Raw genomic sequence first — 22,843 nt, forward strand, 5'->3', positions numbered from 1 at the left:
ATGGGGAATTGGAGCACGCCGGCGAAAGTGACGGTGGTAAACTCGACAAATTTTAAACAGAATTCCGCAAGGCGATTGGGTAGTCCCGCCCAGGTTTGAAGTAACAGTAATTGAACGAGAACCTTAAACGTTTCTTATTCTCAAAAAAATCAAAAGGTATTCCTTTTAGAACTTTTGACAGACGCATTCGTGTTACTCTATTTTATTCGATTTATTTATTTTGCCACACAAAGAAATTACAAAGAAGACATAATAATAATAATAAAAAGAAATTATATTACGTTACAAAGGAAAAGGTGGCGAGACCGAAAAGAGACTAGAAAGCTTATGCGTGATTCGGCCTCCCGATTACAGTGCGACTACTATTACTGGGGTCTCTTAAACAGACTGGCCAATCAGATTACAGAATACGAACAGTGAAAAAATCAAAACTTTGGGATTTCAATTGTTGTTTTCCTACCACCCGTGATTGGTTCAATCGGCTTTGGGTGTAATTCATTGTTCTTGTCCTGTAATCTGATTGGTAAGTTTTGTTTAAGTGACCCTGGTAGCAGTAGTCCCACTGTAAACTAAGTTGATAACAAATAATTTAAAAGTTAATTACATGGCGTTAGAAAATCACGTGTTACTCATAGTTTTTAATTATTGAATTCTTAAGGGACGTCTTAAAAAAGCAAACTGAATTAGAATAGATGATTTCGCAGTTAAGGGGGTTATAAAATTTGGGTCCTTTGAAAAAAAGAAAATTCCTTAATATTTGTAAGACAGTAACGTAGATGTAAGGCATGAGAGTTTCTGGTATTTTAGGTGTGAAATTCGTTCTTGCCATCTTTAACCCAACAGTTTAACGTTTTTATCGTTCTCACGCAGATACACATTCCTTCGTTGTTTTGTCACTATTTCCATTTCTGTAATTTCGTTGTAACTGACGATGGCAGTAGAGCCTGCAGACTTTAAAACTGAAAAGCAAGACTTTTATGTACGACAAAGCTGATCAGTTCCATCTTGACATCATATTTGGAGTGAGTAACAGTAAACATAGCACGCGTTACAATATTCCAAGATCTTGTTTTGCGGCGTGTATAGAGCAGTTTCCATCAGGTGACCTTGTTCATAATGTCGCGCTCGATATCCGCGAGTTCCCGCACACACTGATCTCGCCTTTGCTTGATGTTTTGGAAAATCGTTTCATGCTGTTCAGGGTACCGCACCAGATCCTCCTGAAACAAACAGTAGGCGTTTTTTGATAAAGAAGAATGAAGACAAAACATACTTCCCTAACATACTTACTAGCAGTAACATGAAAGTTAGTCTGTTATCATACCTGCAGATTTTTAGGGAAAGGCAATTATGTGCCTTTTCACATTTTTGTACCTCTTTTTTGCTGGTGAGCTGTCTGTAAATTGTATTAGCAAATCATGGACTATTTGTGAGAGTCGCAGAGTCATCAGTTTAACATTGCTATCAATTGTTTACCTTCAGTAAAGTAAGCCTGTGTGTATATGTAACAAGTCGAAAATGAGGACAGCAGCACTAAGTGTTCACTAGTTTTCAAGTACGATGAGATTGAATTCATAATTTGCTTTAGAGCGGTTTTCAATGGAGTTTTCATTCTCACTTGCTCTGTGACTGACCCGCGCCAATTTTTCGGTGAACCAGCAAAACAAAACCAAAACCAATTAAGACTTGCTCGCAGGCGTTTTCCCGCGCTTGGCGCCGGTCAGTCACATGTATTTGATTCGAATTCTGATTGGTTCATTGCGCTGTTTTCGTCTGTCGCGATTGACAAGAGCAGTTACTTTTGTTTTGGTTTTTACGACAGTCCATTGAAAACCACGCAATCGCAGCATAAAGCCAGACTTTACCCGACAGAAATGAAGGAAAGTGAAAGAGGAAAAGTACAACAACAACAAAATAGCAGTAACGGTATACTGCGTCATATACTTTGGGTTAGTGAACCAATCAGATAGCAGAGCACTGCAGATGTTGCAAACCAAAATGGTTACCTGGAAAGAAGCAGCTAGAGGGGTCAGACACCGAGAAACGTCTTCTGAGTCACTGAAACACAAATAAGTAAATAAAAAATGACCATGCAAATACTGATTATCTAAGATATAAACCTTTCTAAGACCTCTTCCAAAATCCTGCCTAATCAATAAAGTATTTCCCGCGACCTTCAATCATGCAAATATCTACAATCAGTCTGTATTTTCATTCAAGGTTATATTGCCGGTCAAGTTTAGAGAAAAATTCCTAACGGGCATTGGTCGGTACATGTTATGCAACAAACGTACAGACTAGCTTCAGCATCTTTCTAGCCAGCAGTCAACGCCTCTTTATTGCAAGCGTTGCAAAGGTCCATTTAAACGGTTTCAACATTTGCTTCAACATCCGTTCAACACAGTTGTTGGACCAAATGTCGGGACGTTTGAACAGGTCGTCGTTCAACATTGTTGAAAGTGTGTTGAATCAAATTAATTTAAATTAGTGTAAACTTTCATTCAACATCGATTAAACATTTCCTTCATTTTTGAAAATGTTGAGTTGAAAGTGAGTGAGTGAGTGAGTGTCCATAAACAAACAAGTCCGCAGCGCGTGCACAGCACTTCCCACATGTACGCCATGCGTACCTATTTTTTAGAATTAATTTTCGAAAAACAAAACTCACTCTATTTGGTATCCTTCAAGAGTGTTCTTAATCATGTCCTTCAAGTTATTGATGTCACTCTGATATCGAACCACTACTGATGAAGCTGTAGGGTTTCCAATTCCTGCCGACGAAAAAAGACAACTCAAATCAATCTATTTTCTTTTCGCTTGATAGGAAAACCTTCCAAATCAACATTAACTCACAATAAAGAGTCATTTCGGCCTTTCTGGATCAATCTTCTTCTTGGGGGAAAGTAGAGGGGCAGGGATATGGGATCAGTTTTCAGACGGTGTACTTCTCCCAATCCTTTCACTCCATTCATCATAACTATAACAAAATTCTTGAATCTGAGTCCAGGATAAGCAGGCTAGCACTCACTCTTGAAGCAAGTCTATAACTATATTAACTATATATAATATTTAATATAAGTGGGCCAGCACTAACGAGCTTAGAATCCAAGCGTGATTGATGTGGCGTGACCGAGTGGTTCGGGCATAAGACTTCAAATCCATGGAAGTCTTGTATGCCTCAAATATACAGATGTATATGAAACAAGCAAACAGAACAAAAAAATACAACATGCAGTACACGTCACGAGGATTTTGACCTTCTTTGGTGAAAACAGTGCAACGATACCTTCACTTAGGTACAAAATAACTGTAGAACAACGAGAAAAAGAAATCAATTTAATTCTGGAATGGAATGACTCATGATCTGCTCTGCCAAATTTTGGCGTCGAAAATGCAAGAATTTGATTTTCAAGTTGCAATCCATTTTGACCCAGTCCATTTGTGGCCAAAGACACTTATCGATAGTGTCGATAAGACGCTGAACCGATAAAACTGAACCGTTATTTTTAGGTTTACGTTGAAATGACACCAGATCCTTGGGGCACTGGACTGTTTTTAGTTCGTTTCAACCCGCCTTTAGAAAAGCTAAATTGATAACTGACATAACCATTTAAAAACACAGTCCACCACACAAACAGCAAGCCTGTGGTTAGTCTGTGTGTAAGGGACAATTTGTTTTTTCAAATTCGAAAATAATTATAGCTGCTCAAATAGGCTGACGGAATGAGATTTCAGGCTGGAAATAAAATAAAAAGCATTTATTTAATGCTTAACTTTTGGCACATGACCTCATGATTCCCTTCATACCATAATTTCAGTCCAAAAAAGCAAACTCTGAAGGCTTCACACTACATCAACTCATAAACCACATCCTTTAGGTAAGGCTCCACTAAGGACATGCCCCAAAGACACTCTAACTATTTTCCCTTTTCTTAATTTTAAACAGCATTCTCTTTAATTTTTTAATATCTTACCTTGTAAAAGTCTTTCAAGATCTCCAATTTCTTGTCTAATGATGTCTGTTGTCCTTTTCCCTTCATAAATGCTGAAATGTTTCACTGAACAAATTAGAATTATTGAACAGCACAAGAAGAAGCACACTTGGCCTGTCAACCCTTGGGTTTCATGCAACTTATTAAATCGATGAAGTGGTTTCAAATATTTTTTTTGGAATATAATTTTCTGTTCTACCTTGAAACATTTATCATTTGCTTTTTTGCAACATTGAACCAGATTTTGCTCTAAATGTTTGTTCGGTCAAAATTTTGATTGACAATATGAAAGGCCACATTCGCGAAATTCTGCTGAACAGTTTAAAGTATCTCTTTGCACAGTACATTGCAATGGTGAATGAATGGATAAATGAGTGATTGATTGATTGATTGATTGATTGGATGAATGGATGGATGGATGGATGAGCGAATGAACGAACCAACAGACGGACGAACGGACGAAGGGTGGAGAGAATGAATGAATGAATGAATGAATGAACGAACGAACGAATGAATGAATAGTAATAGTGTATCTTTATTGCGCCTTACCCTCCAAAGGGAGGTATTGGTCTAGTTACAATAAAGCAGGGCTCGACACTAACGGTGGTCTGCTGGCTATTAGCCTGTAGAAATAACACTCTGGCCAGCAGATCTAGAAATTTGGAAAAACTGGCCATTTTGGCCTGGAGAAATTTTTTTAAAAACATTGATTCGATTAATTTTGCAATTATTTGCGTACCTTACTAACTGAACTTCAAATACTAATTTCTTAGCTTTAAAACGAAAACATTTTCCAAGTTATGGTGCTATGATCATATCTCCGAGAAGTTGGGGGTATTTTGTCTAAGATCTGGCTCAAGTCATGCCAGTCCACCACGACTAGATGAATCCAACCTGTTGAATCGCTATTTTGTAACTGTTTGCCATGGCACAGAAACGGATGTAGGATTTTTTTTGCACTGTCGCAGACCAAGAAAAAAAAGATCAAGGAGGTGAGGCTGTAAATGAAGCAGAAAAGCTCAAAGAATCTGAACGACAGAAAGACGAAGAAAACAAGAAAGAAAAGTTACAATCCTGTGAGAAAGAGAGAGGCCGCTGTTCTCACCACAGTTCGGAAATTCCGACCGGAATGGAAGCAGTTGTGTTCACGGTTAGAATATAAAGACAGTGAAAAAAGACAGTAAGATGTTTTGTTTGTGGTGTTGTGACAGTAACAACTTGAAGCAGCCAAATTCTACGTCTTCATTTGCTACCACGGGATGCACAAACTTTAACATCGGTGCACTTCGATCACATGATATATCCACTTCTCATCACGATGTAGTCAAAGCTTGCTTTGCCAAAAAACAACCAGCAGCTGCCCCTTTGGCAAGAGCCTTGCAGATTGTGTCCGAAGAGGTTCAACACAAAGTAAAAACGTTATTTTGTACCAAAATCACTACCTATGCCAATCTTTGTGGTCTTGAAGCAAAACACGGTGTGGAATTAGGGAATACGTATCGCAACGATAAGGCTCGCTAGAACTGTTAAGAAGTTGTACTTAGCTAATTACTTTAATAGACACGTTTGTCAGTAAGATTGAGTTGCTCCTGTACGTGGCCAGTGAAACTTACAGTTTGACTAGTTAAAATCTAACTGAGGTGGCACAAAATTAATTTCGAGCACTGTAAAGGGTTCGATGTTAACTGGGATAACGAATTAACTAAAACAACGAGATTACAACATAGAATAATTGAAATAGAAACAGTAAATAAATTCATTAAATTACATGTTGAATCGCGGATCTCTTTTCTCTTCTGGAACATGAAATGAGTACATTTGCCTACTACTTTAGAAGTATTTCCATTGTCTGGGGTAAGTAGATACCTTATTTTGTCTTCATCACTTAAGTTGGCCAAAAAGGATCATTTTAGGAAATGAGAGAATGGAGTTCAAGTCTAATGTTATCATACTCTTGGCAATACATCAAGAAATGCCGTTCCTCCTCTATACAATTTCTTTTGCAGATTAAGCATGTTCTTTCTTCTACCGGGATTCATGCCCCTTTATTTTCGTATTTCCCAGTTCATATACGCAATGAATGAACCCCTAGTCGCAATTTCGTGATGCTTATTCTGTGTGCTGGGTTTCTGATGGTCTTGAGATAGTCTTCTAGTTGGTAGCCATTTTTAATTTCTTTGTGCGTAAATTTTTCTCTAGAGTCTTCAGAACTGTTACTGCGGGTCTTCAGCCAATTTTGAACATAGCTCTTTCTTAGTTGCTTTCTAAGTCGATTTACTATATTGCTTGTGGAGGGTCACTATTAAAAATTGACTGTGGCGTCTAGCAAAACAAAATGCTTCATTTACGGGAGTGAATGAATGAATGAATGATGGTGATAATGATGATTATGATAGTGAATGATCATCATCACAAGACAACCCAGTGAAAAGTCGCATATGGACAGAATTATTACTAAAATATCGTAATTGAATGGTAATTTTTTTTTTGGACAACTGAAAAGCCGGAGTAGTGAAGTGTTCCAGCCCCAGTTTCCTGGGATTTCAGTGTACATGTACATTCTTCCCACGTATACGTACTCGTGCAAAGGAGTGTTGCCACATGAGGTCGCCATGCTTGCCTTGGAGTTTACATTCGTACGGCCACTGTAAAAAGACAAAGAAGGTGAAAATAAAGTGAGCTTCAGCTTCCTGTCCTGTCCTGTCTCTAATCCTTTCTGTGTAAATTTAAAACTCTACCGGGCTTTACAGCCTCTTGGTGATGACTAGTGATTTGTGATTCCTCTTAGTGACGACTAGTGATTTGTGATTCTGTTAAAACATTGCACCCATGCCTAATCCTCTCCCCCTCTATTCTACCGGTGTGTTAGATATTATTTCAATCTGTAATTTTCAAGTTTATCACATTTATTTCCATTGCGCATATGCCACACATTGATATTCAAATCCTAGCAGTATGCAGGGTGTTTGTCCCATGAGCCTAGTTTAATGGCCTCCCGCAAGTCTCCTGTTAGTGGTAGAGCATCCGAACTAGTAATCGGAAGGTCTCAGGTTCGACCCCTGATAGGAACACTCCGATTTCCTTTTTCCGAGTTTGCCTGTGTCACTCACTGAATAATACATCATTCTCAATTTTCAAGTTGTCAACGCAAAAAGACGTTTCCGCATCCTTTTAGAAGGAAGCTTATAAAGGTCACCTATTTTGTAGAATGCAGCAGTGAGTACCTGTGTTTTCCTACTAAATCGTCATCCTATCAAACAAAAAATGAATAAATAAATAAATTAAAGTACTTACTAATAAACCAAACGTTGTAACGGACGTCATAAATACATTCACAGGCTATATACTGTATATTCTCCGTGGAAATTGTCATGACATGTCATGTCATGTCTAACCACAAGCATCTAACCTTCAGCATTAACATTAGACCGTATTCGTATTCTCGGTATTGAACTGGAAATAGCTTGCACACGAGGCTTATGCGGGGAAATCTTTTCACATGCAAATAGTTTCTAAGGGACCGTTCATTTTTTATGAGCATGGGGGGGGGGGGGGGGGGCTGGTGGGATTTGGTTATTTACCACTACGAAACTGTATGACCCCCCCCCCTAGCATGCAATTTTTTTCCACATGGCCCCCCCCCCAGCAGAAACAATTTTTTTCTGATGACCCCCCCCCCCTCCCGCCCAACCAGAAACAAATCATACTCCTAACTTTAACAAAACGCTTATGTACTGTTTATATCAAAGATAAACGTAATTGTTACTGTGATTTCTTTACAGTACTATTAAAAAGTTACCGTTCTCTGCTTAGGTAAAGATTTCTCTTGTTTAAAAAAAACGTTTTATAGATAGCAACACGTTTACGACAACGGCAAACCCTAAATTTCCATTTAGATTCTCAAATGAACTAGAAAAATTAATCAAGCAAATGGTTAACGTGAAATAACTCCCCTTCGAGTCGAAACAATTAATACACGTACAGATCTGACTAACAAAATACGGATCGAAGCATACCAATCAACGATTACGAGTCATATTAAACAGAAAAAAACAGCGGACACACAGATATCAGGCGCGTAGGTAAGGGTTAGATAGGGGTGTTCGTTGAGCCCCAAATCTTGCTGAGCGCTGGAGGCGCTCTTACTAGGGGGGTCCGGGGGCATGCTCCCCCGGAAATTTTTGAAAATCTAGGTTCCCAGAAACCTCATTTCCTGCATTTTTAGACCCATTTTAGGCGAATCACAAATTTGTTTTACAGCAGCTTTTTAAGCTATATACATCATTTCTGCGGCATAATTGTTTCAACTTAAACAAGAAAGTTCAATGTACATTCCGCGCCCTGCCAAGTTCTGATAGCTATTCGATCTGCTGATAGTCATACACCAAGCTGGTAAACTGCATCATTCTCGGGTGTAGGCCTTCGAACAAATTGACTATCTCGTCAAGATTGACAGGCATATCATATTTGATATGCATTTAGAACCAGGGCGGACATTCTACTCTCTCGCATGGTACACTTCATGTAGTTGTTCAACCTCCTCATTGTGCTTTTTCTTCCGCCAGTATTGATCTTCAAAGGGGGTTCGTTCAAACCCCTCGAACCCCCCTCCTACGCGCCTGGATATTAAAGTACTGCTATTAAAAATGACAGTTACAAGCTTTTCTGAAGATGGCCTCTGCTCAGATTTACCGTCAACTGAAGTCACCAACAACAGTTCTATTATTAAAAACTAATCTGGATGTTCACACTAGGCAAACTACTGAGTCTACTGATACTCCTGGGTTCAAATAATTTACCAATCAACAGTCTTTATAAAAGTGAGTACTACTAAACAGAACATTAAACAATCTATTGATATAGTTCTGAGTACAACCACTTGATAGAAAACTACTCCCCCACGGATGATTCAATAGTGAGACTGTTACGTTTTTATATTGATTTGAACTTGTACAGACATAGGTGTCTACTTCAGTTTATATTCATTATTGCTTTTCCAACAGATATGCTTCATTTCCTCAGTTGTTGTTAATATGAAATGCAGATTTCGACCTCAGTATGTAATCAAATTAAAAAGTGGTTAGGAAATTGAAATAATATTCAATTTCTTCATCTGTTTCTGTGTTGAGCCACTTTCAATTTCCCCTACTAGCCAATTATTGCTGGTGACCCCCCCCCCCCCTCTTTCACTCAATTTTTTTTGGTAGCCCCCCCCTTTAGTGCCATTTTTTTCTCGTGCCCCCCCCCCCCGAAATCCCACCAGCCCCCCCATGCTCATAAAAAATGAACGGTCCCTAATATATTCCCCCGCAAGAGCCTCCATTGCAAGCTCGATCCAGTTCAATACCGAGAATACGAATATGGTCTATTCAGTGTTTAAAGAGTCTGAGTACCTCAAGGAAGGTTCTGAATCTTGGTTTTGGAGGCTTGTATTTCTGTCAATCAACAGCATAAAATTGCAAATTCATAACAATTGTAATTATTCTATTGCTGACCAAAATATATAGCATAAAAATTGTAGACCAATGCAATGCACAATCGTTATGGCATCATCAGTATCAGAATTCTGTAGTAATCTTTAGCATACAGTCGCACAGTAGCATAGTTAATGTGACAAACCTGTAGAGATACCTTCTTAAATATTCTTAAACATAACTGTAAGTAACAATAGGATTGACAGATGCAAAAAAAACACTAATCTCACTGCTGATGATTAGAAGAAATATATTTATTTCTGTTTAAGTGCTCAAGGCATTCTTTCTTTGTTCCAACTTCCTCTGGCTGGAAAGACATTAACAAACATAATTTCTTGTTTCTTCAGACAGATGTTAATCAAGATCGATGTCACTCATCAATGACCTGTGACTGACATCAGTGAGTGAACAATGATTCTTATCCACTTGGTACTGTTCCCATTATGTGTGGAGCAAGTATAAAAATTAATATTTAACAAATTATCCTGCTCAATCTTGCGGAATATTCCCTGATTTTAGCCGACAAAGCCATATCACATGGTAATACGTGCAATTTCGCAGAATAATTCTATCATTCAACACATTGATAACAAAGCACAGTTTTGTTGCAGAAAAGCTGGAGATGATCTTTATTTTGCAGGGCAAAAAACTTTTTTTTTATTCCACTTGTCCATTGGACGAGTAACGTTCAGATTCTGGTTGTCCGAAAGTTAAATTTACTAGTCCGAAATAATTATTAAAGTGAATAACAAAATATCATAAAAAAAAAAACGTAGAAATTGTATAATCTGTTTTGTACCAAATCTCGAGTATTTATTTTAACAGTTATTTCAATTTATGTTGTTCTTTGCACTTTTTAATACAACACCATTTCATACAGACACATCGGGGATCACTTACATTCTTTATACACGACTTGAGAAAATGTAGCACATCTACGAGGCATTAACACTGCGATCTAAGATGACTCCTTTGACTCCTCGTCGATTTTACGGCCTATTCGCTGTAGCAGCGCCTGCTTTGGTTTTTCTTCGTTTTTAGCTCGTTGAAAACAAAAGTAATGAGAATGACTCTTCTCGTGACTCACAAGAGAATCACGGCAAAAACCAGTGGCGGACGATCCACTGATGCCGACATAAAGCCGGCTCGCTTTATCGGCTACTGTCGGATACTTACGGCACACAATGCAGAACATTTCATTCTTCTCCGCGTCAAATTTAACTCAGGGAAATTCTTTTTTCCATGTTGGTTGGAATTTTCGAATTCGACTTTCTTCATGTTTTTTCACTTTCTCACTCTTAGGATGTTCCTCTTTGCTGGAGTCAGGTTTTCTTTTACTCTCGATTTTTCCATAGGTCAAGCAGATTAGCCGACATCTTGTACACTGACAATGAAAACGTAGCATGTGATCTGATTTTATTTCGCGCGTTTTTTAGGTGGGTTATGTGACATTTTCAAAGCATCAGCGCCTTTTATATGGCAGAATGGCTTGGAGCGTTTCACGTCTTTCAAATTACACTATTAGACTGACAGCAAAGGCATTAAGGTGATTCCGCTGAAAAAGAAGGAGTATTTAAAATTGTCTAAGACTTGGTCCAGTTCATGACCATGTTATGAGCATTACAAAAATGCAATAAAAAATGGGGGTCACCGTGCTCGTTTTTGTGCAACCTGGATGGGTATTATAGTAAATAGATGACCCACGAGGTTTATATTAGAAACGCTAGTAATCAGAAAAGGGAACTATCGTTTCTAGAAAAATTAATTTCTTGCATTAAAATATCGAAGCAGTTCAACAAAATTTACTTTAATCTTACACAACAAACTATTTTCATTGAACTGGAATTAAAATTATGAAAGAAATCAAAGATTTTGCTGCGTGTGCGCGTAAGCAGCACTACCTAAATACGTGCTTTTTAAAGCACTCAGATAAAAATATCTCAAAGTAGAGTATTAAACGTTTCTTTAAATCGCGATATATATAGTGGCCAACCGTATGACATTTAAATTGATGCATTAAAAAATGGGGGTCACCGTGCTCGTTTAGAAGAAAAGGACCATTTATTTTCCTGCCGAGCTTAACCTCAACGAAATCCCGTAATGTTCTGCGTGCACGCGCTCGTGCGCGCGCTAAATGACGCGAAAAATTATGCGCAGCAAGGATGCGCAATGCAATTCAACTGAATCACCTTAAAAGGTTTTATTACTTCAAACGAGGTCGTCATGTCCATATATGGTATGTGGATCCCAGTCTTTACTGAAACAACAGAACCAGATATTCTCGGAAAACATAAGCGAAAACGGTAAGTTGCCGTGAAAAGAAACCAAACTTCAGGAAACTCAGGCTAGTTTACAAAGTCCAAAATGCTTGGGAGCTCAGACCTCAGTAGAAAAGAACATCTTTTTATGGGCAAACTCTACTCGTCCCATAGGACAAGTGCTTTTGGAAATCCACTCGTCCGAGATACGAGAGTACTCGTCTCGGACGGGCGGATGAGCGGAAGTTTTTCGCCCTGTTTTGCCATTTTTCTCCCCCAATACACGAAATTACATACATAGCAAGAAATCTGTTGACTATGGATGACACATATTCAGTGTACCGTGACTATATTTGGGCAGTGTTAGAATGTGTTGAATAATAACGAGCAATATTCATACAGTGAGTTGTACAAAACACATTTTTATTCATGATCATTACATTTAGCTCTTTTTTTAAGTAGTTCTTTACTTGTAATAGTCACTATTTGTATTAATTTTGTACTTTAAAGTAGAAGTAGTTTTTATTGACATCTAGACTTTGTAATTTTGATATACTTTTAAATGTTGATAATTTTTAGCAAACACACAGTTTGAGCATTCATTAGACGTAACGTGGATAAATGATTGATTGATTGATTTGATTGGTGGGTTTCAGTGAATAGATAGAAAGAAAAAAGAGAACATTGTATAACAATAGTATGTGCCATATTATCAGTGATAACCCTATGGAGCCACCTAAATACTAAAATTTAACATTTGTTGAATATTTTACCTGGACTTGTGGTACAGGATTGTATAGTAACAGATCCTCAGGCTGCTGAATTGGTGGCACAGTAGGTAAAACAGCACAATCTTCAGACTGAACACAAGGGACAAATACAAAGCTGTGTTGCGGCTCATAGCAAATTGGCCTGCAAACAGACAAGACATGGCTCTCTTAGCACCAAGGCTTTGCAACTAGAATAGTGAGTACATCAGTCAACTCTTTTAGGGAGAACAGAGTCTTTCTTCCAGTAAACCACTTTTTCCTCCCAGTAAAAAACCCCTTCATTTTGTGTAATATTTATGTTTTAGATTGTTATTGCTTCTTACAGTAGTTTCAGCTTTGCCCTTAAGAAGTAAATTTCAAATCTTCCCCCTTTTAACCTCGTGAAACAATTGTGTGCATGCGCAATGAATGAATTATCGTAATGTGGAGAAAATGTCAGTCGGTCGCTGGTTGTAAACGTTCAAATGGGGGCACTCTCACGGCTCACTTTAGGTTCTCTCCTCCTTCAATTATAAAAATTCACATCTTTTGGAGTTAGAAATTAAAAGAAATAGCCTAAAGAACACTTGACCGATCTATATATACAGTGTTGTCTTCATAAAAAATGTGTTTTTATTTTGGTGAGAAAAGCGCAGTGTTGAAAGCTTCTCAAGGCTGAGATTGTCTCCCAAGTCAACAGGGATTTCGCGCAAAATGGAAATGGAAAATATGATGGAGAAACATCTGAGGGTGTTCCCTGCTCATTCGCATATTCTTCTTTGGCCGTCCAAAGTCATTTGACCATTAAAATTGTAGCGCCTCGGTTACCAGATAGTTACACACCCTAAACAAATTATAAATAAAGAAATTAATCTCTCCTTCGGAAGTCGTGCACATGTGTGGTGTGCTGTCTTAGAAGCAAAGGATCCTAGGTTCAATGCCTGAGATAACGGAGAAAATTATTATTTTTCTTTTTTCTTTTTTGCCTTTAAAAGCCAATCACTCCAAAGGCTCCAAACAAATTTCAAAATTAAAAATTTCTTAAAAAATGCTAAACTACTCAAGGAGCTCAATCTTGCTGAGAGGAACAGCTAAAAATCTATTAAGTGGCGTAGGATGCGGAATAAATGTCTGGAGGCCCCTTATTAAGCTTTTATGGCTTTCATTTAATATTTTCGAGTCCTAGGCCAACCAAAAACTGGCCAATCAGATCACATTATGATACAAACGGTGAATAATTCCAAATTTTGGGTTTCAACTGTTGTTTTCTGTCTACTCGTGATTGGTTCAATCGGCTTTGGTTGAAATTCATTGTTCTTGTCCTGCAATCTGATTGGCATGTTTTGTTTAAGTGACCCCGGTAACAGTAGTCACACTGTAATACCTTGCCACTACATGTATTTACTTAGAACTGCACTTTTGAGTTGGCTCACAGGGGCCTTTGATTGGTATTAACTTATGTTCAATTGTTTACAACGTTTTGAAGTAGCAGTGTCTATAAACAATAATATTATTTTTAATGTTGGTGAGTAAAATGTTCCCTAAAAAAATTTGAAAAATGGATACAAAAAGGTTACATGAGAATGATTGGTTAGAGCTTTAACGAGTAGTCCAAATCCTGCCAAAGCAAAATTAATGTGTACTGTTGTATGTCTGCCTGCGAAGTTAAGGGAACTTTTGCACCAACTTTTACTTTTTAAAGGCAATGAATTTATGCATTTCACAATACCCACCAGTTACTAGGAACATCCTCTGTTAGCCACTCTCTCAGAAATGTAAGGCTGTTTGGTAAACACCTAATAGATTAGACAAGGTTTGGGTTACCATAACACACATTTAAATGATTATTTATCACCAGAACAAGCTTGGTTAGCCACATTAACCACCAGTTCGAATATTTATTTTGAGAATGCCTTAATCATTGACAAGTCCAATTATTGCCACCTTAAGACCGTTGAGTCCTGGCATACCGCAAAAACTGTTGACGCTGACAATAACTTATGCCCACTCCATAATTAGGACCTTATTCTTTTAAACAAATAATGTTTTTCACACTTATGACCTGTATTTATGTAACTATTTTCATATATGTAATTCACTCTCTTACATTCATCTTCTATGGGTTTATAACAAACTCATAAAAATTAATGACTAGCTTTAGCTGGATACCTCAGTTAGTAACACACATACTGCACCAGTATTGCTGCAGAGGTTTGAATGCCAGTCAAGTCATAATTTTTTTTTAGTTTTATTTTCACAACTGCCCAAAATGGACAGTCATATAATTACAACGGTCTTCCAGACATTAAAATCTTTCATCCACTTTTCGTAAAATATGATACTCACTGTATTTCAACTAGTCAAATTTCATTTATCCACTCTGTATGGGCTTATTACAAACTTGGAAAATGACCAGCTCCTCCTTGGCTTGATAGCTCAGTAATGGTGGAGCACAGCACTAGTATTGCAGAGGTCATGAGTTCAATTCCTGTTTTGTTATGTTATGTTATACTTGTGCCACAAACCATTTACAATTAATAATAAATGAATTGGATATATGTAGGATAAATGAAACTAAATTGGTTCCCTTTTATTGCTTAACAAACATGGATCATGTATCAATCACATACCTGTCTTGATATACTATAGGCAGTTGTGTGAAGCCACAGAGAAGTTCTTCCTCCTTTCCAGCAATATCTTCAAATCTCCTGTTGGTAGTATTTTGGACTGGGGTGGGTTGACTGAGTGCTGCATGGCCAGAGAATGGTCTCCAGGGGGGTCTTGTTTTAGATTGAACTGTCGCTGATGAAGTTTCTGATGATATTCTACCCATGGCACTGTGTGGTTTTGCTTTCATTCCTTTCACCACATGTACTGGAGGTCCTCTGCAGCTGGCAGTATAAACACCTTGTTGGGCAGCACTTGGTGGCCTTTTGATGTTAACTTACATTAAAGATAAAAGGCAATCAATAAATGAACGGTATTCTACACTGTATTATTCAGAGAAGGTTTTCTTGAATGTTTTGGTCATCTACTGAGTTTTGGTATGCAAAATAATTGTTTTCAGAAACCTAAAATATTGCTAATCACATCAGTATTTCAAAGACCGCAATTGTCATAAGTTTTCTAATAATATTAACTTAGAAAACTACAATACAATGGTTGACTTGTTTGGGGGATGCATACCTAGACATGAGTTTTGAGATGTATTGACTTTACAGTAAACAAGGGTACATGAGAACACAAGATCTAGAATGTGAGAATGTCAATTTATGGGATGTTGAGACATCACATGACAAAAATGTCTAGACCTGCAAAACACACTTAATTTCTTTCTGGTTTGTATTTTCATTTGAAAAGTTTACATAATGCAATACAACCCACATAGTTCAGTTGGTAGAGTATTGCAGAGGTCATAGATTCAAATCCCTTTCGAGCATAAATTTTTTTCAGGCTTTATTTTTACAGCTGGTCTTTTATCTGCAGTTGAAATACATATATTTCATACATTTTACCTCCAAACCTTCTTCTCTTACTATCAAGCATGTTCTTCATCTATAAATGTTTTATTTTACTTTCCTCTCCTGACCACATCTGGGGAAATTATACCACTATAAGGGTGTGTTTCAAATTTTTCATTATTGGCATTCAAAGTATTAGTCAATTCTTTAAAGCACAGGGCTATTTTGCAGGGAAAAAGGCTTCATGAACACTGATCTGCTACACTGTAGTTGAAGTTAAGACACATTGTGTTGTAAACTTTTCCCACTGGTCTAATTCCATTCAATTTTGCTAGATTATTTCCCTAAAATGTTACCAGGAATCAGGGGCCTTTCCTATGAAGAGCCTGGTCTTATGCAAGGTTGTAAATTCCTTCCAATTAGTTAGCATCAAACTTTTAGCAGACAAGTCCCAAATAGTATACCTATCAACTCTCGTGCGTTTGAGTCAAGGATTGGTATAAAATAGCAATCTTGGCGAATTCTTATTCTAAGATGTAATTATTGTCCATGAAAATGTAAACATTCATCTGGATTTTTTTTTTTTTTTTTTTTGCATTGCCTTTGGTAAAATTTCCTGAAACCTCGCACATAGGTTTAAAATTATTTGCTCTAGTTAGGGCTCAATTTTGATCAAAATTTATAAGACAAGTTTTTACCCAGTGGCAAAAACTGCATTCGTAACCCCCTTTTTGTTGTTGTTATTGCTGGTGTTGTTTTTTTTTGTTTGCATTCGTAACCGCTCCGTTTTCCTGGTGAGGTTCTATCTGCTGAGAAAATTTCTGAAGATTTCACCAAAGGAAATGAAAACAAAGCCTGACATCAAATACACACTGACAAACGCCTGTGTTTGAGGATAATAAGCTGAGACTCAAAGGAATTATTCTACATTTTGGAGGATTCCCGTGAATTGGTGGAAAGAAAACAAGCAAAAATGGGTTTCGATGTATGTATGCATACGGTCAGTGTAAAATGCAGACTGCAGACTGCAGACTGGGGGTAAAATGCAGACTCGGGGTAAAATGCAGACTAAATTATAAAGACTATCTTCTTAAAGTTACAGTCAATCCAGGTCACGCGTGAACAGTAATTCCAAGAATGAAATGAACATTCGAATTTCTCTTTGTAATGTCCGACGTGCGAATGAAATGTTGGACATCTCTCTGGAAATCGTTCTGAAAAAGACGCATTTACTGAAAAAAAGATTCAAAATACTTGGGAAACAATTGTTATTCTTGAAATATTCAATTTTGCAATGTAAAGAAAAATTCATAGCTTTATACTGTCAATAAGCTAGGGAAATTTATACGGGAACTCTGAAATCTCGTTGGCGATTTTGAAAACTGACATGTAAATTTCAAAACTCCGTTCAAATTTCAAAAATATCGTTCACGCGTGACCTGGGTTGACTGTAAAAGACTCGAAGTGATTTTGGTCTGTATAGAAAGCTAATAAGTAAGTGTAGAATTCCAAAAAGATATATGTAGCGTTGTTAGCGAAAAAGGAATTTGAGGCTTGCGAAAAGAACTTAGGATTTCATTGCGTGACTTTTGGGGACGGCGCCCTACTTCTTCCAATACTTTCAAAAATTATTTCTCCAAGAATTCGCTTTGAAATAAAGAGAAAAACTGCTCAACAAGATATTTAAATGTTTTAGTTTTGAAAAAAAAATGCATTTGACGATGTGCTTTCGAAATATATCGGTGAATTTTAAAGTACGCGGACCGCCGTGAATTAATTACGTTGTAAACGAACCGAGTACAGAAAACTAAAAAATTCGTATCTCGGTAAATATATGTCCTATCGAGCTCATTTTTGTCTCTATAGAAAGCTGAGTAAATGTTGAATTCAAATATGAAAAGATTTCTGTTGCGCAGATAGCGAGGAAGGAATTTAGCGCTTGCGAAAAAATCGTAGAAAATGAAAACAGTTCTCACGGTTTAAAGTGAATGAATACTTTCCGGGATACAACCTGCTCAACCGAACAAACTTAATTTTATTTAGTCTGCATTTTACCCCTGGTCTGCAGTGTTCAGTCTGCATTTTACCCCCAGTCTGCAGTCTGCATTTTACACTGACCGGTATGCATATGTGCACCATTTACCTTTGGAGTCATAAAGACCTCTAGCAATATCGTATGCCTCTGACTCCAGGTTTGAGTTGCTCCATTTCTGCCTCCACATATCCCGAAATCTGGTTTCAATAACGCTTACATGTCAGCTTACAATTATTCACCAAGAATATCACACTCTCTCACTGACAAAGTTTGGAGGATGGAGGGAGGCCATCTTGGATAATTGAAGGACGAGAAAGTACTGGGCAGCCGCAACTGCTGACCACAGACATCCCAAACTAATCCTAGTCTAATAAAGCGCACTAAAGTTTTCCCAACCCCGACATACATTGGATCAAACAAGAAGGTATTCTGTGAGGGGTGATCCACATAATTAGAAAAGATCATCGTAACTTCAGAAATGTCAGATGCGAGCTTATGTCCATATCTAAAAGGGTTCATTTCCGCTAAAATCCTGGGCTGGGTTGTTCGAAAGCCGATTAACGCTAATCCACGATTAAAAGTTAACCGAGGTTTTCGTCTCGCTCATTAAAAATGATTTTAAAGGCTCATTTTAAGATAATGGTAAATAAAAATCTAAGGTAAAACTTAGGGACGAAAATCTTTTGGACGAATCCTTATGGATAAGTAAATATACTCGAATCAAAGTTCACGTTAACCCAGGATTAGCTTAATCGGTCTTTGAACAACTGGGCCCTGTTTCAAATTATGCTATAGTTTTCCTTCAAATCATAAAATTCTTTTCTCAAGACATTCCTGTTAGATCTGAAATTGAACCAACGGAGTAGAATTTAGTAAACGAAAACTAAACCAACAGAACGAAATTTAAAACATCTTTAACACAACGGGACAGAAATTGGAGCCAAAGCAATAAAATATACTCCTTATACACGTGTACTGTTTGGGTTACACGCTATAATTTTACAGCCATATTTTACGGCCGGAAAGTACCGAGCACGAATCGAAGGCGTATTCTGACACCCCCTTACAGCCGACTCCTCAAACTGAAAATCTGTCCCACAGAAACTCGCCATGTCAATCAAACTCGGGTATCAAAATACACGCACGATTTTCGCGCTGATAGTCGGTGCGGTAACTTGAAGCGGTGCATGAAAACCGTTGTAAAAACTGACGTTCGAGACAACTTTAGCAAATGTGTGACCGATACAAAGTTGACCCTGCTAAGTTACAATACAATACAATACAATACAATACAATATGTTTATTGACATCTCCCCATGGGAGAGACTTAAAATATAAAAACTAAATTAAAGCATTTATTAAAATACTATACACATCCACGTTTAAAACTAAAAAGGGCACTCAATTATGAAATGCAACATACATTTCAATTCGATAAAAATTCATTCAAAAGAGACGCCTTAAGTTAAAGTTTAAAACCTGAAAGAGAGTCAGTTAATTCAAGAGAAGATCTCAACTCATTCCACAAGGTAACAATTCTGTAATGGAAAGACCTCTGGCCAAACTTAGTTTTAAAAAGCGGTATGTTTAGCAGTTGGGAACTTCTAGTCACCCGCCCGTTTACACTCCCTCTGGATATAAATTTGAACTTAGGTATTTTGGGGCCTGGGGGCCCGTTTCTCGAACGTCCCGGTAACTTACCGGGCAGAGTAAGCATATTTTTAAATGTTTTTTCGCCGATAACACAGTGATTACAGACATTGTACTTGGCCAATGTTTTCATAGAATTATAAGATTTTAAAATCTAGTATTCAAAGCTAACAAAAATTGACTTCTGCTCAGAAACATTTATCACCAGACAACCGATACCGGGACTTTCGAGAAACGGAACCCTGGCCTGTTATGCACTTAGGGCCCATTAAAGTATCTTTTGATGCTGTTGCTAGGGAAAAATCAATTTGCTATAACTCTGCACGTGTATGTTTCAATTGGACCAAATTTGGGCAATATCCACAGGGAGCAAATATGGTCCAGTTCATGACGTCATCGGACCACGCCCAATGTCACGTGACCAGAAACAGGAAAATGCATTTTAACTAAATGGCTTTAACCTTTTTTCCGCATTTTCTGTACAATAACAATTCAAAAGCCGTTTTGAAGAAATTTAAGCTTGCGTTTTGGTTTATGATGAAATTTGAAAAAATGAGAATGGAAATTGTGCTTCTTTGACCATTCTTTTGCACGTATTTTTTCTGTTTTTCATTTTGTCGCAAAACCCATGCTTGAATTCCGAGAAAATATGAGTTCTTTCGAATTTTAAAATCCAGCAACTACAATTATCTCTCGAGGAGAAAAGTTCTTTTTTCGCTGCACCGGAAGTGGTGAGCGAATTTTCAGCGGCCTGGTGCCTAAGCATTGTTGGCCAGGCTGCTCCACCGCTCGTCCCTTCCCAGTTAGCACCTTGGCCGCGCTTTGTTCGGTGTAAGTACGCAATAAATTAATTTTGCCAGTCTTCGCATCGTGGACGGTAGCTGAGCTGTTATTCGAACTTTAAGATACGGCGACTACGGACTACGGACTACGGTTGGACGCAAGGTTTTCTTACTATGGAGGACTGGGCCGAATACACAACAGTGGCGCGAAAATACGAAGTTAAGATCGCAGACTACAGACACCGGACTACGAACAAAGCGCGAAGTAAACTCAAGAAAAAAACTCGCTTACGTTTTCATATTTTGCGTCCAGAATGTCTTTTGAAAAGGTTCGAAATGCCCTGGTTTACTCTTTAGTGGACGAAATAATTGACGAAGAAGAATTCGTACTTTTGTTTGATGCCTACAAGTCAGTAAATCCATCATATCCATACTGGGAGTACGATTGTTTTTGTCTCGACTCCTTTGACTCAAGTGAATGTTTAATTGAGTTCAGAGTGAACAAGGAAGATCTTCCTCGTTTAGCCGAGGTTCTTGGGGTTTCTCCACAGTTCAGGTGCTCCCAAGGAACTGTGTGTAGTGGAATAGAGGGTTTGTGTATTCTGTAGACGCTGCAAGTCAAAATTTAATGCACACGTTAGACAGGTTAGATACTACTTCAATCATAATTTCCTTGCAAATACTTCGGTACAAAGATAAAAAGCCTGTTTACTTACATTTCCACTTGGGGAGAAGTCATTTTTGTCTACAAAATGCAAAGAGAGTGTTTCACTCGTAAGTTTTGTTTTTCATGTAAATAAAAGTAAAAACAAATTGGCGGTCAAAATCAGTAAACACGACTTAGCCGTAAATTTTTCGCTTTTTGGAGTTCAAAAGCGCTTGAAATTGCTAAATATGTGCTTTTTCGTGTTCGTGATAGAAAGCATCAAGCCTTCAGACCATATTCTAACGAAAACTTTCTTTTCTCATACAATAATTTGAAACTCTGTACTCACCTTGATCGCAGTACGTGAAATTCCTCGCCTACACACCGTCGCCAGCTTACGACGGTGGGAAGCGAGAGCACACTTGTCTCGTCCCAGTCCTAATTTTCGTCTCGTCTGTAGTCCGTAGTCCGTAGTCGCCATATCTTAAAGTCCCTATTCGAATAGTGGCCGCGAGTCAGATAAAAGCCGTCGAAATGTGCAATGATGACTTATCTCCACGCCGAACTGCTTCAGTTCTTGCTTCTTGGACGCTCCAGTCGGCGATCCTTTTTACGAACGGTGCAATCCATTCAATATGGATCCACTGAGTGGAACTGACGTGATCCAGACCGAGAGTCCCGAGAATTTTGTGGTAATCTTTGAAATATTGCCCATTGACAAGGAATGAAAGAGTAAAGAGATAACGTATTGCAGATCTTGGACGAGTTGTGGCTTTAACGACAGGAATACTACTCTTCAAGTTGACTTTTTTCCCACATCGACTGCACTCGAACTCGAACTCTTCAACTGTGTTTTGTCTTACCGAACAAAATTCGAATTCAGTTTCTTTTTCACAGGACTTCACACTGTTGTAGATTACTTAAATTACTGTTAACTAGGTTCTCAAGCGAGGTTGATGTTGTAAGGAGAAGTTGTCCATCACAAGTTTCGAGCTCACCATTATCAGTCAGGTTTTCTATCGAGTGGTTAGCATTTTTGATGTAAGAATGAAATTCTTGAGCTAGAGCTGCTTTCAAGGATAATTTACAAGCCTCCTTGCTCACCGTCTGCTGCTCCATGCTGTCTTGGGAGAGTGGTTTCAATTTAGTGGCCTCGATAGCTTCGTTTATTTGTGTTATATCTAAATAGTGGAGTTACTCAGGTTTGGGAGGGCAGTTCACGGACACAGGGTCGCACAGTTTTATCGCAAAATACGTCAGGGAGTTTCGGAGCGGTCAAAAAGCCACGGACACAGAATTTTCTTTGAAGTTTGCAGGTGATGATAGCGCAATACTAATTTCAGTTTGTGTCTCCGCATCTTTGAGATTTCGATTCCCAACCTGACACCTTGTACTGTCACCTTTTCGAGATTTCCCCCATCGACATGTAGCCATCGCTGCGGCTTTCTGCTTACGTCCGTGCGTGGACAACATTTTCAAGCAAAACACTCAAGTTTAAAAAATAAAGGCACGACTCACATGTTGTAACCGTAAAGCAGAAAACTAATCAATAAAAATGTAGACGAAAAGTTTTTCTTGTGTTTGTTGCAACGAAGGCGACTTGAATCGGCGACGCCGGGCCGACACCGAAAAAAGCGCGCGAAAAATTTTTGGCTTACCGGAAGTGAAATTGTACTTGGGTAGCAACCGTGTAGCTTAGCAACGAGATACTTTAATGGGCCCTTAAAGGCCAAGATGGTGTCCCTTAGATACAAGTGGGACCATCTAAGGTCTTTCAGATCTGTAGTTACGTGGCC

The 22,843-nt window shown here is 38.1% G+C and overlaps 2 protein-coding genes across 2 annotated transcripts in view; one reads left to right on the forward strand and one right to left on the reverse strand.

The window, feature by feature from the left end:
* Positions 1-11,306, forward strand: part of LOC146463054 (protein chibby homolog 1-like) — a 156,092-nt gene extending 144,786 nt beyond the window's left edge. The window contains exon 3 of the mRNA XM_085084892.1: positions 11,013-11,306. The gene's annotated coding sequence lies outside the window, so the exon portion shown is untranslated. The remainder of the gene's footprint in view (positions 1-11,012) is intronic.
* On the reverse strand, positions 187-18,289 carry LOC146463066 (uncharacterized). Its single transcript, XM_085084889.1, has 11 exons — positions 18,078-18,289; positions 15,104-15,416; positions 14,207-14,269; positions 12,498-12,636; positions 9,386-9,427; positions 7,217-7,242; positions 6,572-6,637; positions 3,975-4,045; positions 2,669-2,771; positions 2,007-2,058; positions 187-1,220 (listed from the first exon to the last, which is right to left on the reverse strand). The coding sequence occupies exons 1-11, from the start codon at positions 18,154-18,156 to the stop codon at positions 1,098-1,100; spliced, it is 1,077 nt and encodes a 358-aa protein (XP_084941015.1). The 5' UTR covers positions 18,157-18,289; the 3' UTR covers positions 187-1,097.
* Positions 18,290-22,843: the final 4,554 nt, after the last annotated feature.

Source organism: Pavona decussata, unplaced genomic scaffold, assembly GCF_977016875.1.
Source record: "Pavona decussata unplaced genomic scaffold, jaPavDecu1.1 SCAFFOLD_181, whole genome shotgun sequence".
NCBI classification, from domain to species: domain Eukaryota; kingdom Metazoa; phylum Cnidaria; class Anthozoa; order Scleractinia; family Agariciidae; genus Pavona; species Pavona decussata.

Bases quoted from the DNA above. Each gene is read 5' to 3' on its own strand.
- LOC146463066 (XM_085084889.1), bottom strand. From the start codon at position 18,156: ATGTGGAGGCAGAAATGGAGCAACTCAAACCTGGAGTCAGAGGCATAC. The intron at 14,270-15,103 runs GTATGTGATTGA...CTAATCTATTAG, and splicing joins CCTATAGTATATCAAGACAG to GTGTTTACCAAACAGCCTTA. The intron at 1,221-2,006 runs GTAACCATTTTG...TGTTTGTTTCAG, and splicing joins CTCTAGCTGCTTCTTTCCAG to GAGGATCTGGTGCGGTACCC.